The sequence below is a fragment of the Panthera onca genome, chromosome F2, assembly GCF_046562875.1.
Source record: "Panthera onca isolate mPanOnc1 chromosome F2, mPanOnc1 haplotype 2, whole genome shotgun sequence".
Lineage (NCBI taxonomy): Eukaryota > Metazoa > Chordata > Mammalia > Carnivora > Felidae > Panthera > Panthera onca.
In genome coordinates this window covers 15650516-15662530 of record NC_138356.1, presented here as the reverse complement: position 1 = coordinate 15662530, position 12015 = coordinate 15650516, and the positions used below count along the sequence as shown (strand labels likewise).

The 12015-nt window shown below is 40.3% G+C and overlaps 1 protein-coding gene across 3 annotated transcripts in view; it reads left to right on the top strand.

Annotated features, from left to right (window-relative positions):
* The window catches only part of CYP7B1 (cytochrome P450 family 7 subfamily B member 1), a 175618-nt gene that overhangs the window by 157984 nt on the left and 5619 nt on the right, over window positions 1-12015 (top strand). For 2 of the 3 annotated variants that reach the window (XM_060610626.3, XM_060610627.3), the window contains exon 5: window positions 4898-5073. In XM_060610626.3, the coding sequence (XP_060466609.3) occupies window positions 4898-5073 (176 nt within the window). Of the gene's footprint in view, window positions 1-4897; window positions 5074-9781; window positions 9926-12015 lie in introns of all 3 variants that reach the window. The other variant, XR_009603468.3, reaches the window with a different exon arrangement.

Here is a 12015-nt window from a genome sequence, read left to right as displayed (position 1 = left end):
CATGTCATCCCTGACACACAGTTTAAAAACATGATTGGGGCGCCTGGGTGGCTCAGTCGGTTGAGCGTCCGACTTTGGCTCAGGTCATGATCTCACGGTTCTTGTGGGTTCGAGCCCCGCATCAGGCTCTGTGGTGACAGATCAGAGCTGGAGCCTGCTTCAGATTCTGTGTCCCCCTCTCTCTCTGCCCCTCCCCTGCTTGTGCTCTGTCTCTTTCTGTCTCTCAGAAATAAATAAATGTAAAAAAAATAATATAAAAATAAAAAGAACACGATGGTTGTCTTTTTTTTTTTTAATGTTTGTTTATTTTTGAGAGCAAGAGAGAGCCCAAGCAGAGGAGGGTCAGAGAGAGAGGGAGACACAGAATCTGAAGTAGGCTCCAGGCTCTGAGCTGTCAGCACAGAGCCTGACGTGGGGCTCATTTGAGAACTCGGGAACGGTGAGATCATGACCTGAGCCACCAGGTACCCCATTTGTCTTTAAATATTTTTAAAGGGCTAATGTGTGGAAGAGGAATTTGATTTTTTTTTTTTTGCCTTTATGTTTCCAGGACTTTATGAATGCCATCTTTAGAGGTGTCTGCTCAGAAATTGTGCAGAATCTTCTCTAGAATCTTGCCCCACATTCCTGTTTATATGCACTTCCCAACTTTGAACTACCCATATTGCAGTGTCCATGAAGGCCAAACCATGAAGGCCAAGAAAACCGTGTTTCCTTTTTTTTTTTTTCCTGGCAGCAGTGGTCTACTGCCCTGAGCAGAGTAGGACCTTCATAAACATTTATTGAACAAATGAGTGTTGAATTTACATTTCCACATTTTAGCAGAAAACCAAATGTTGTGTCTTCAGTGCAGAGTGAAAGTAGACATTTGTACCAATTCAGACATACTGCTAACTTGATTTAAAATATATTAAGCAGTTGTTGAGCCCAAAATTAGCTATCTGCTTCAAGTGATCTGATTACTGCAATTTCTAATTTACCTTCTTACCTGTCTTGAAAGCAGTTATGTAAAAATGGACACACACACACACACACACACACACACACACACACACCCGGAGCCTCACCCCATTTCTTCATACCTTCCGGAACACTGCCTGCAGATCCTCCTGTCCCCCCTTCTCATACACCTTTGTAAGACCGCCCAAGTGTTCAGCCCCAGTGGACTGTGGCAGGGGCTGGCTGTCCATTTCACTCCAGCCATCACTGCTATCCACGGATCACCATGGCTAATCAGACTGTGTGACAGTCTGCACCGATCATTAAGATGACCCAAATTAACAGCCTGGCCATGTCACAGTACATTCATTCCACGTATACAGACATGGCCTAAGTGTGAGGCAGAAACTTGGATGTGCTTATTTGTGTTTGCATCGTTACATGCATTATTGATTGTCATGAGCTGCTTCAGCACTTTAAATCTGCAAATGAGAATCATCTGTCAATTATTACAGCCAGAATTGAGATCTGAGGGCAAAAGAGAAAGTGTGTATGCCTCTTCCTACCAGCAGTTCCTCTCATTTGCCATTTTCCTTCACAGTTACGTGGTAAAGCATCTTAGCTCAACACATTCCCCAGCTTCTGCTTAAGAGGGATACTTAATCAGAATATTTTTAGCTCCTGAAAAGAGAAACAAATCTCTCCTAGCCAGGTGAAGGAGGTGGTTCAGGCTCTGCACTGTAAGTTCATGGTGGGAATTCTGTAATCCAATTTCGTGGCGTGAACTGGTCAGTAAAGCTCAGTTCTTAATAAAACACAGGCAGCCTGATCTTAATCACAATCGAATCGTTGGCACCTTGTGGTGCCTGGTGTAAATTATCCCCAAAATATTTGCATTCTCGATAGCCATTTCTCCACAATGCATTTCAGAAGTAGAGGGTCCTATTACCTGCTAAATGTTAGTATAAATTAACAATCCATTATGCACAATAAGTTTTATAAAACATTTACAGATAGAGATCATGTTTAATTAAAATTAACTTGCGTACGAAAGCCAAGTGCACTAATGATCACAATGACCTTTTATTACCTACAGTCCCTTGTTTTGGCTGGATGATTGACAGCTTGCTGTTTGGCTACCATGTTGAATTTCAGCTGACAAGACTTTTCATTTTAACTCAATTTGCCCGCCGATAACAAGCTGGTGGCAGGCCAGACCCAAGTCACCCAGCTTTGCCTCAGCAGCTTGCTCTACTTCTCATTAGTACGCATTTATTCAGTGGAAATTGGAAGACAAATGCTTGAAGGCATGTGAACTAAGTATAGCAAATTAGGTTTAAAGACTGAATATTTATAAGTATATGGAAAGTTTTTTTTTTTTTTTTTTTAATTCTAGAGCGAATTGAGAACTGAGTGCTAGCTTTGGTATAAAAGAAATGACGATAGAAGGGGGGAAGGAAGATTCTAAGAATAACAATACTATAAGCTTTTTCTTTCCATTTTGGAAATCTGCAAAATCTCTCTGACAACACCTTATCAAATACCAACCTGGCCTCTCTTTCGTGGAGTGCTTGCACAATGAAGTTTAACACCTCGTGTGTGAGAAGGAGGAAAAAAATGAGGGTCATGTTCATTTGTTGCTTGGTTATCCCTTGGTATGTTTTAAATTGCCTTGTTTGTTCGGCACTAGCACAGAAACAGATGTTGCTCTACCGTGCAGGATAATTTACTGTACCTCCTGGTGCAGCATGGAAGTCCTCCCAGGGCCCAGCTGGTCCGTCAGTGGCACTGGCTGGTGTCTGCTCAACTATGACAACTACAAGTCAAGGCTGCAATTTTTTTATTGTGCAGTTGTCATTCTTCTCAACATATAGCTCTGCCTGCATTCTTACGGGGGCTGGTGGGAAAGCTGCTGGCTTTTGTGTCTGTGTGTTGTGACACAGAGCCACGGAAGCTCTCCTCTCCATTGTTGATAATAATGCAACTCATTACTTTTGTCATCTAATGATTATCAGCATGATCGCTCAGAGCGATGGCCAACCTCGTCTTGCGCACATAACTGGTACTGGAAGGTAAAACAGATTTGTCATTTACGATCTGACCGCTAAGCCACACTTTGTGCTCCATTATTGTGATTAACTTCTGCATAAGATATGCTTGCCCAATTGTCATTTGTGATACTGCAGTGGGCGCAAGCTGCCATGTTTCCCTCAAGCACATCGGCCAATCGGATGTGACCGTGTCGTTTGGACTGGTAAATGCCTGCCCTGTTACAGAGCCGCCCCACAATTATTTTTGCTTTTGTCTTTCTTCTTCCCACACCCCTACTGGACTTGTTGGGTGAACCTCACTGCTACATATGTCAGCTACCGTTTCACACCACAAGCCAAAATGATGCTACTCTGCTCTTGAGCCAATGGAGCCAGCAGCAGTACATGGGAAGCCGACCCTTGCTTTTCAGCACAGAAATGTTGGTCAGTGGTGTCCTGCCGGCTGAAATCCACCGTGTCAGGTGCCTTGTGGCTATCTGCGGTAGAGTCCATGTTCCAAAACCAAAGTTCTTTTCTGGCCTCATCACCAACAAACCGATTTGACTCTGCCTGATTATAATAACGAAGGCAGTCCAAAAGAATATGCACTGCCTCACTGTATGTCACATTGAATCACCACACTGGCCACACAGAGCTGACCGCAGCCTCATTTCTTCAGACAAATGCATGCTTAGGGAAAAACATCCTGGGAGAAGGCACCCAAAGCTACTTGATATCCTTGTGCAAGCTGTGTGTAGATTTAAGTTTTAGTGAAATAGCATTTATTTTTATTTTTTAGCGGATGCAAGCCCTCACTGACCAGTGCATTGCTATAATCTCATAACAGAGTACTCTATGTTGCAGAGCTTTGTTGAACACTGAGAAATTGGGATGCGTGTGTGTGTGTGTGTATGTGTGTGTGTGTGTGTGTGTGTGTGTGATTCTAAATTGCAAACCATAAACACAACCATTTGTTACCATGTGAAAGGGGACAAATGCTCAATTTGGAGCTCTTTTTCACATTGCTGATTAGAAAGAATCAAGCTTTATATTCTAGGACCCATTCACGCTGGTGAAAACATAGTCAGTTTTGATTATGAAGGCAGAGATGCAGACCTAGACAGGAGCTACATGCTGATATGCATGCTATCAGAATGATTTATGCAAATTATGCATATTATTCCCAAAGGAATTCCTCCTCAAACTGCCAGGATAAATTGCCGGAAATTAGCCATAAAATCTGTCGTGCTAGGAGCAAAAGGTGAAGGCCACTGGGAAAGCAAGGACATTCAGCTTCTGGAATCTTCCAGGTTAGGATGGTGACTGTTATTTTCCCTGGATGCTGAGGGAAATACGGTTTTCTTCTGAATCCTATAAAAGTCTTTTTACTTTGAAATTTTTCCAACAAATGCTGACCCACATTTTATTTACAGCTAGCATAAAAGATATTAAGTGTTAAGCCATCGCAGAAAGCACTACTACAATTACTTTACTATGAACTACCTAAGTGGTTGTTAACTGTCCAAGCCTGGTTTTAAAGAGGTAGCTGTTCTAAAGGTTGGTGAAATAACCCACCAGCACCATACTTGAACGGGCATATGGTTTTAATGTCCAAAGGATATACCTATAACACAGCATTCCTCTCTTACAAACCTTTCCTTCCTACAAAAAGCCTAGTTAATGGCTCTCTGCCCAAGTACACCACTGTTGCCTTCTGTGATTAGGGCCAGGTCACAGCTATCTCCCCTGCCTCTTCCTCACTCTGGCCATGAAAGGCCACCATGGCTACCTCTTGGTGCTCAACAGATCTGATTACGAAAGGGCTTTGTTTTCAATCAGAGCTATTGGTAATGAGCTTAATGGCAATTGAGTGCACTGTTCAGGAGCAGTTGTATTTTAATAAGCTGTTGCTTGCTTGTGTCCTTCAGAAAGCACCATTCTCGAGGTTTTACGACTATGCTCATTCTCAAGCATCTTCCGTTTTGTTCAAGAAGATTTGACTATACATTCAGAGCCGCAGGACTACTGTCTGCGAAAGGGGGACTTGGTCGCCATCTTTCCTCCAGCCTTACACTATGACCCGGAAATCTTTGAAGCTCCAGAGGTAAACACGCATCATTGCTACTTCTTAGATAACTGCAAGCACATTCCTCTTCCTCTTCCTTATACTCTTTTTTTTTTTTTTTTTTTTGAGAGCGAGAGCGTGAACAGGGAAAGGGGCAGAGGGATAGGGGCCTCATACTCTCTTTCTGTAGCTTGCTTCTTCCACCTTGTCCCAGAAGGAATTTGAGATGGATTGATGACTTCTCTTCTTCTAACAATGGGAAAGTTTTCCTGTTTACTGAAGTGTTTCCTAAGTATCTCTCTTTCAAAGGTTTTGTGATCTACAAATAGAAATAGAATGATGAGACTAAATGCTACCTTCTTCAAACAAAATAGGCATGGTACCTTGCCTATCGTTACCTGTAGGCCAAAAAAATATGTTTTGCCTGGCAGAGAATTATTGAAAACCATAGAGGGCTAACTGTTGACAGGTGGCTTAGAGAATAAATGATAATGACTGTTTTGCTAAGTGTTTCCAGAGTGGGGTTGACTGTCCCAGAATCAAATACCATCACTGCCATAGTTAAGCCCATATACTTTTTCACCTCTTACCAAAGGTGTATGCCCCTTTTTGATAAATCAGGATGGCATTACGAACTTCAGATTGTAAAGCTGCTGCTCCCGGGTGAAGCTCTGAGGGTAATTGTGTCATCTCCTTGTATTTTTTTCTGAAGCTGGAGTTAATGAATATCAAAGACTGGAAATTAATCCACCCTGGCTCATCCCTTAATACCACTTCAGAGGTTCACCACCTGCATGCAAATTGAATGCAGTCATATTCTGCCTGTGTGTCTCATGAAGTAATGGTGTTGCCATAGTGGTTTTTGTATATAAAGTACTATTTTTGAAAGGTGAACTTCTGTGCTCTTTTTGGGCAGTTTATAGCTGGACCACTTTAAAACCCAGTTTCTAAGTTAGAGGTTTGCAGCCAGGCTAGATTAAAGTATTGTTGAGTTTTGGAAATTAATAAGAAGAGGATAGACTCCAACTACGATGCAAAAAGTGCATCTGTTTAATCAGCAAAGGCAAAATGTTTTAAGTGAGAGGGAAAGTGTGCATATGATTTCTATGTGTTTCAGAAGAAGAGGCAATATATAAATGGTGACAGCAAATCAGAAGTAGGGTATTAGTGAGTGAGTGAGCATTCTGCAGACAACTAGCTTTGTCTCCACATGTGTAAATATCAAAAAAAAGAATATCAACACATAGATATTCAGTAAATAGGGCAAATAATAACTAATCTCGGAAAAATATTTTTAAATTTTGTTTCTGTCTGTAGTTTCTTTTCTTTATTTAAATTGTGTTTATTATATTCATTATGTGACTGTTCTACTAGTCATTAAGTTTACCATTCATATCATGATAATAAAATCAACATTAAAGTTATCAACAAATAATAAATGTTTACCAAATTACCACCATTAACTAGCTATTTTTTTTTTTTTTGCCAACATTATTTTCTTGAAATTAGTTGTGGAATGCTGGTCATTATTGACACAGAAAAATGTATGGTTCAGAACCATTTTTATATTATTCGGCAAGGTCTTAATCATTCATTCTGTAAACACTTACTGAGCACCTACCACTATCAGGCATATAGATTTATTCCTGTCATTTTTATCAACTTAGAATGACAGTAAGAGATGCTGTAGATGCTCATAGAACAGATATTCGTATGAAACTACCATCCGCTGACAGTAAAAAAAGAGAAGAAAATCCTGGGAAATTCTGTCCCTGGCCATTTGTCACTAAGAGCACTGGCCCAGAAGCTCTTCAGAGGCTCATATTCCTTACTGCCTTTTGTGCCCTGTAGATCTTGAATGGGAAGACCCGGCCTTAGATATAGAAAACAGACAATAGCTGTTAGGCCAGAAACTTGAAGAAGACTCGCTCCAAATATAAGTATAGTTATTCTTGGAGGGCACAGAGACTGAAGAGTCTTAGCAGAGCATAGGTTTTCCTACCCAATGAGGCATGGTTTCAGGATGTTCAAGCCCAAGAGACTCGAGAATATTACATTCCAAAAACAGTCCATTGTCTTCCTTCATACACCTCTCTACTCCTGGAATGTTCCTCCTTACTTGTCCACTCAAGAGGTTCCAGATTACTCCACAAGAATCACCCTTAATCACCTCTTCTTTGGCAGTGTTCCTGATTCCCACCTCATTCCTCGGGGAATTTGCCATTGCCCACTGTGGGGTCTGTTGTACTTTGTTATAGTGCATACCACCTGCTGCTTTCCAATTACTTGTTTATTTGTCTGTGCTCCCATATGCTGTAAGCTCCAGAAGGGGAAAGACCACATCATTGCCTTCTGTGCATTCTCAGTACCTTGCACATGAGGGTGTCCACAGGGTGAATAAATAAGGGGATGCTGGGATGGATGAATATTCTGAAAGTGAAAACATACTTAAGTTAAAATATTAAATCAGAATCAATATTACATATTCAAATATGCCTCTAACTAGAACAAATGGATGCAGTGTCTTGTGTATAAATGTAGCAAGACTATCAGGGGTGGTAAGAACTATGGAGAATGGAGATCCCAAGAGGCATCTAAATAAAACCATTTGTTTACTTCTGAACTAACATTCAGCTCTTACAAGCATGTAGACCTGGCATGGCTGAGGCCTTTAAAAAAGTAATAAATTTTTTTTTAAACTCAGAAAATAGACTTTTGGGTAAAGTTAAGAATTTTTAAATTTTTGGAAAAATAATGTTTAAAAACACAACACGGACTAAACAAAAAGTGTTTGGTACCTAACTGGGTCTACAAGCTACCAATGTGTAACTTCTGTGTGAAGAATTATTCTTTTCCTGAATATTGGTTGCTTAGTTTATTGGAGCAAAGTCTGTTGGTTGGTTTTTTTGTGGCCAGAGGTGGTGAGGTACAAAAGGAAGCCTGGGGACACAACTGAGTGATAGGGAAGAAACAGCAAACACTTAAGGTAGTAGTAACACTTTATCGCAACCACGTCGCCTCCTAAAGTAAGGTAACAGTGAAGAAAAACAAAGTAATTACAAAGCCATTGGAGCACACCCAAAGCTCTGAGGCTGAAAGACCTTATTTGACCTCATTCTCAGAGGTGTAGGGATTATACAGTGATAAACGAATTTGAAAGCCCTTGTATAAATTCTGAATCACTGTTAAAACTGTTGTATTGATTATTCTGATTATTGTCATTATTCTACAAATATACTGGCCATAACAGATGAAGACGTACTCTAATATTTTGTCTGTATCTCACGTTGGTATAGAGATGATGCCATCCGTATACTTCAAGGAAACACATGTATACTGAGCATGTGTGATGCCAAAAGCACTGCGATGGGCGTAATGAGTGACCGAGAAATTTAAAAGCCTCTTGTCTTTAAGAGCGCAGAGTGTAGGGAACTGGCCTTATCGTATGGCTGTGTTCTCAGAGCTAGGTGCCTCATGTTGAGAGGGTTTCTGCCATACCAGTACATTGGCCTTCATACCTACTGTGTTGGAACCAGGGTGTGCTGCCAGCACGGCACTCTGAAAAGCCCTAATTTTGTCAATTATTGCGATACAAATACTCCCACATGGCTGATTTCACGTTGCTAATATGAAGACCCTAAACACAAAGCTGGGAAGAGATATGCACACTCTCTCAACCTAGTATAAATTAATTGGAACCCAAGTTATGGGGATAAAAAGAACTCTGTCGTCTTGCTCCCAGGAGTACTGACTATGAAGCTGGGGCAAGAGTCCAGGCCCTTAGTCATCCACTCAAAGCACTGGCAGTTTTTATTTTAAGAAATCATATCTTTTCTCTAATCTGGATTCCTATACCCAAAATGATTGAGTGAATACAAAATCTGATTGTATTGTATGTCACCTACCTCAACAAGACTACATTTTATTTTCAACTTCAATGTTTCACATACGGGGAAGTGCTCAAAAAAATCTCTTAAACTCAACTGAACACAATATTTGGAGAATACCAATGAGAGAGTTCAATGGTCCTCAGTCACTTGCACCAAAACTGTTTTCTGTCTAGAAAATTGTATCGTCTATCCATTATTGATTTCTAGTACTATTATACCATTCTCTATTTGTGAACACTGAATATTCATCTATGCTTCATTCTCTACATGTTTATTTACTCTTTCAATATCTGTGTTTTCTTCAAAAGCTTGAAGATTGATTTTAAAATATACTTTAATCATGTGTTTATTCATTAATTCAACAAACATATATGGAACCTCTACTATGTGCATAGCACTATGTTGGGTGCTTCGAAAATACAGAGATCAATAAGACAGCGTAACAACTCCAATCTCCTGAGATTTCTTGGCTCTACCATTCCTGTTGGTTAGCTCCATTTTCAGCCTGGTGGCCACAGCAGTTATAACTATTCACATATAGGTGGGTCCAGAAGGGAAGCGGTGATTAAACATTTGTTTTTTTTTTTCTTCACAAGAAAGGCACTTCTATCAGATGTCCTCACAGTTGTTACCCCTGTAGCACTTGTCCACACACCCTATCCTAAATCTGTCAGTGGCCACAGCCATGTGATTACCATGATGGATGCCTAGACAAACCTCAGCAGAAGAAAGATGTTCAGAAGTCAACCACAGAATGATTAGAGAAGTAAGGGGAATTACAGTGTCATACCTTTTTAAAAATGATTTCTCTATTCTCATCCACTTAATTATTATTGCATTTAATTAACCTTCTTTAGTTGTGAAGTGCTGACCTGTTATGGTTACTGCAAAGAGTTTAAGTCAACATGATGAATCCTGTATTTAAGTTGTTCCAAATGAATGTGTGTATCTTGAGTTCTTCACACTTTGTTCTTTGTCACTGTGACCACAGAATATTACAGGTGAGACTATTATACCCCTTCTCGTTTTGGTAAAAACCAGACCATCTCTCTAGTATCTGCTATGGGCCTTTCCTAATATTGGTTTCTGCTCTAGTTCCCCATGCCCTGACAATGGAAAACAAACTGAAAATAAATTTTAACTCAAAAATATACCTATGCCCATGTGTCCTTTGAGCTTGGTGGTAGTAACAGAACAACAGAAGTTGGCCTTTTCTCTTCTTGTTTAATAATATAAACAACTAAATAAGAATTCCTATGATGTTTATTATAAGGAAATTTAATAGAAGGTGGTAGAAAACTAGAAGAGTATCATTGCTGATTGACTAGAAATTTGAGGGAATTGAATGTGAACACCACCTGCAGGTCACAGGGCTGGGCAGCACATTATATGTTTGCCCCTCTGGCCTCTTGGAGGGGAGCACATTCACTTTCACAAGGAAGAACAGAACAGCCATGAAGTAAAGCAATTATTGGCTTATTTATATAATCTGGACACTATGAAGTTGTAACCCAAGCTAACTGTTCCTTTTGTATTTCCTGCCTTAGATAGTGCAGGTACAGTGAGACCTTTTCCAACAAATCATCTCATGAGTAAATTAACGTGAACTGACTTGGCTATGTGAGAAGCTCTTGTGGAGGGTTCTCTCCTCAGATTGGTCAGTGAGAAGGAAGAAGCGGCAGTCCTAAACTCAGGCAAGCAGGCTTGGGCGCCAGTAATGGAAAAAGTCGTCGGGAGAGAGTACCATATTGTAACTCTTTCTCCAGGAACAAAATGCACGTCAACAAGAGTGTCCTTGGTCATTAATACAAGGATGCACAGATATTTTTAGCTCAGCTCTGGTTAGATCCTATTCAGATACATCCGAGAACTGTCTAGGGGCCAGGAATACTTGTGTTGTAATGCAGATTAATTTTGCCATTGTGATTGCATCAGCTTGCAAGTTGAAATGGAATTGAAACCACCCAAAGTGTGTTTTCTAAGATTGAGTATTTATCACAAAAGGTATCTAGGTGAGTAAGGACAAACCCAGTACTTTTAAAAGAAATTATTTTGATGACATTAATATTGAGTGAGAAAATTAGATGATTTGTGATGGATTCAGAATCCATCCACATATTGTAGGGTTTTCACTGCAATGTGAAATGCTTTCAATCTGACCTGCTGCTTTACCTCTGACTTCATATAGTTCATATCAAAGTTGTGTGCTGAGCAGGTCTAATGCTAATGAACACCAAGTATAGGAAATACTTGGTCGTTTTCATGCATGCCACGTGCTGTAATTTAATCAATGGCTTAATTTGCCATGGGCTGAAATAAGGTCACTCAGTTTCCTCTCAGAAACTCAAGCGAGAGTAAATTAATGCCAGGCTAACCACCATAGATAAACCAGGTCTACAATTTTCTGTGACAAGTAATGTAACTTCTGTATGAAAACATATCAGAAATACCTACAACCCTAGAGTTAACCCAGAGAGAGTCCATTGTAATAGAAGTGTGATAAGAGAAATTCAGTACAGCGTCCAAAAGCAAGCAAGACCAATTTTGTGGCTTAGTTCCTCTCTAGTGCCTTATATAGATTTCACATTTCATTTTATGTCCATTTAATCCAGACATAAGCACTGGATCCTAAGCTCACAGCCCTCATCCGTCAGTAGCAAACTGGGAAGGAGCAGAGAAAGCATATTAGGCAGCTCCTGTGGCCAATAAGAGCCATTATTCCAGAGTAACAATGGTGGCCAGTGCAGGAGCCCTTACCTTGTACCGAACATCAGTCCACCAAGGGCCCATCAGTCAGAACCCATCTTAGAGAACAAAAACTAAGAGATGACCTCTACACTGAGTTTCCTAAGTGTATCTATTTCCTAAGAGAGAAATACGAATTAGGAAGAAAAGTCCTATCAGTGTGTGCATTTCACTATGATAGAGGAGAAGTAATTCCCTAGCAGCATTTGAGATTTTTGAAAGTTCATACATGATTTGCACTTGGTCACGCTTTGCTTTCTGGCATTTGCTGGATGCAGAGAGGCCTTGTAAGAAGGGCAACTTGTAAGAAGAGCTGGCAACTTTGTGGAACGGAGGTCAAACTATT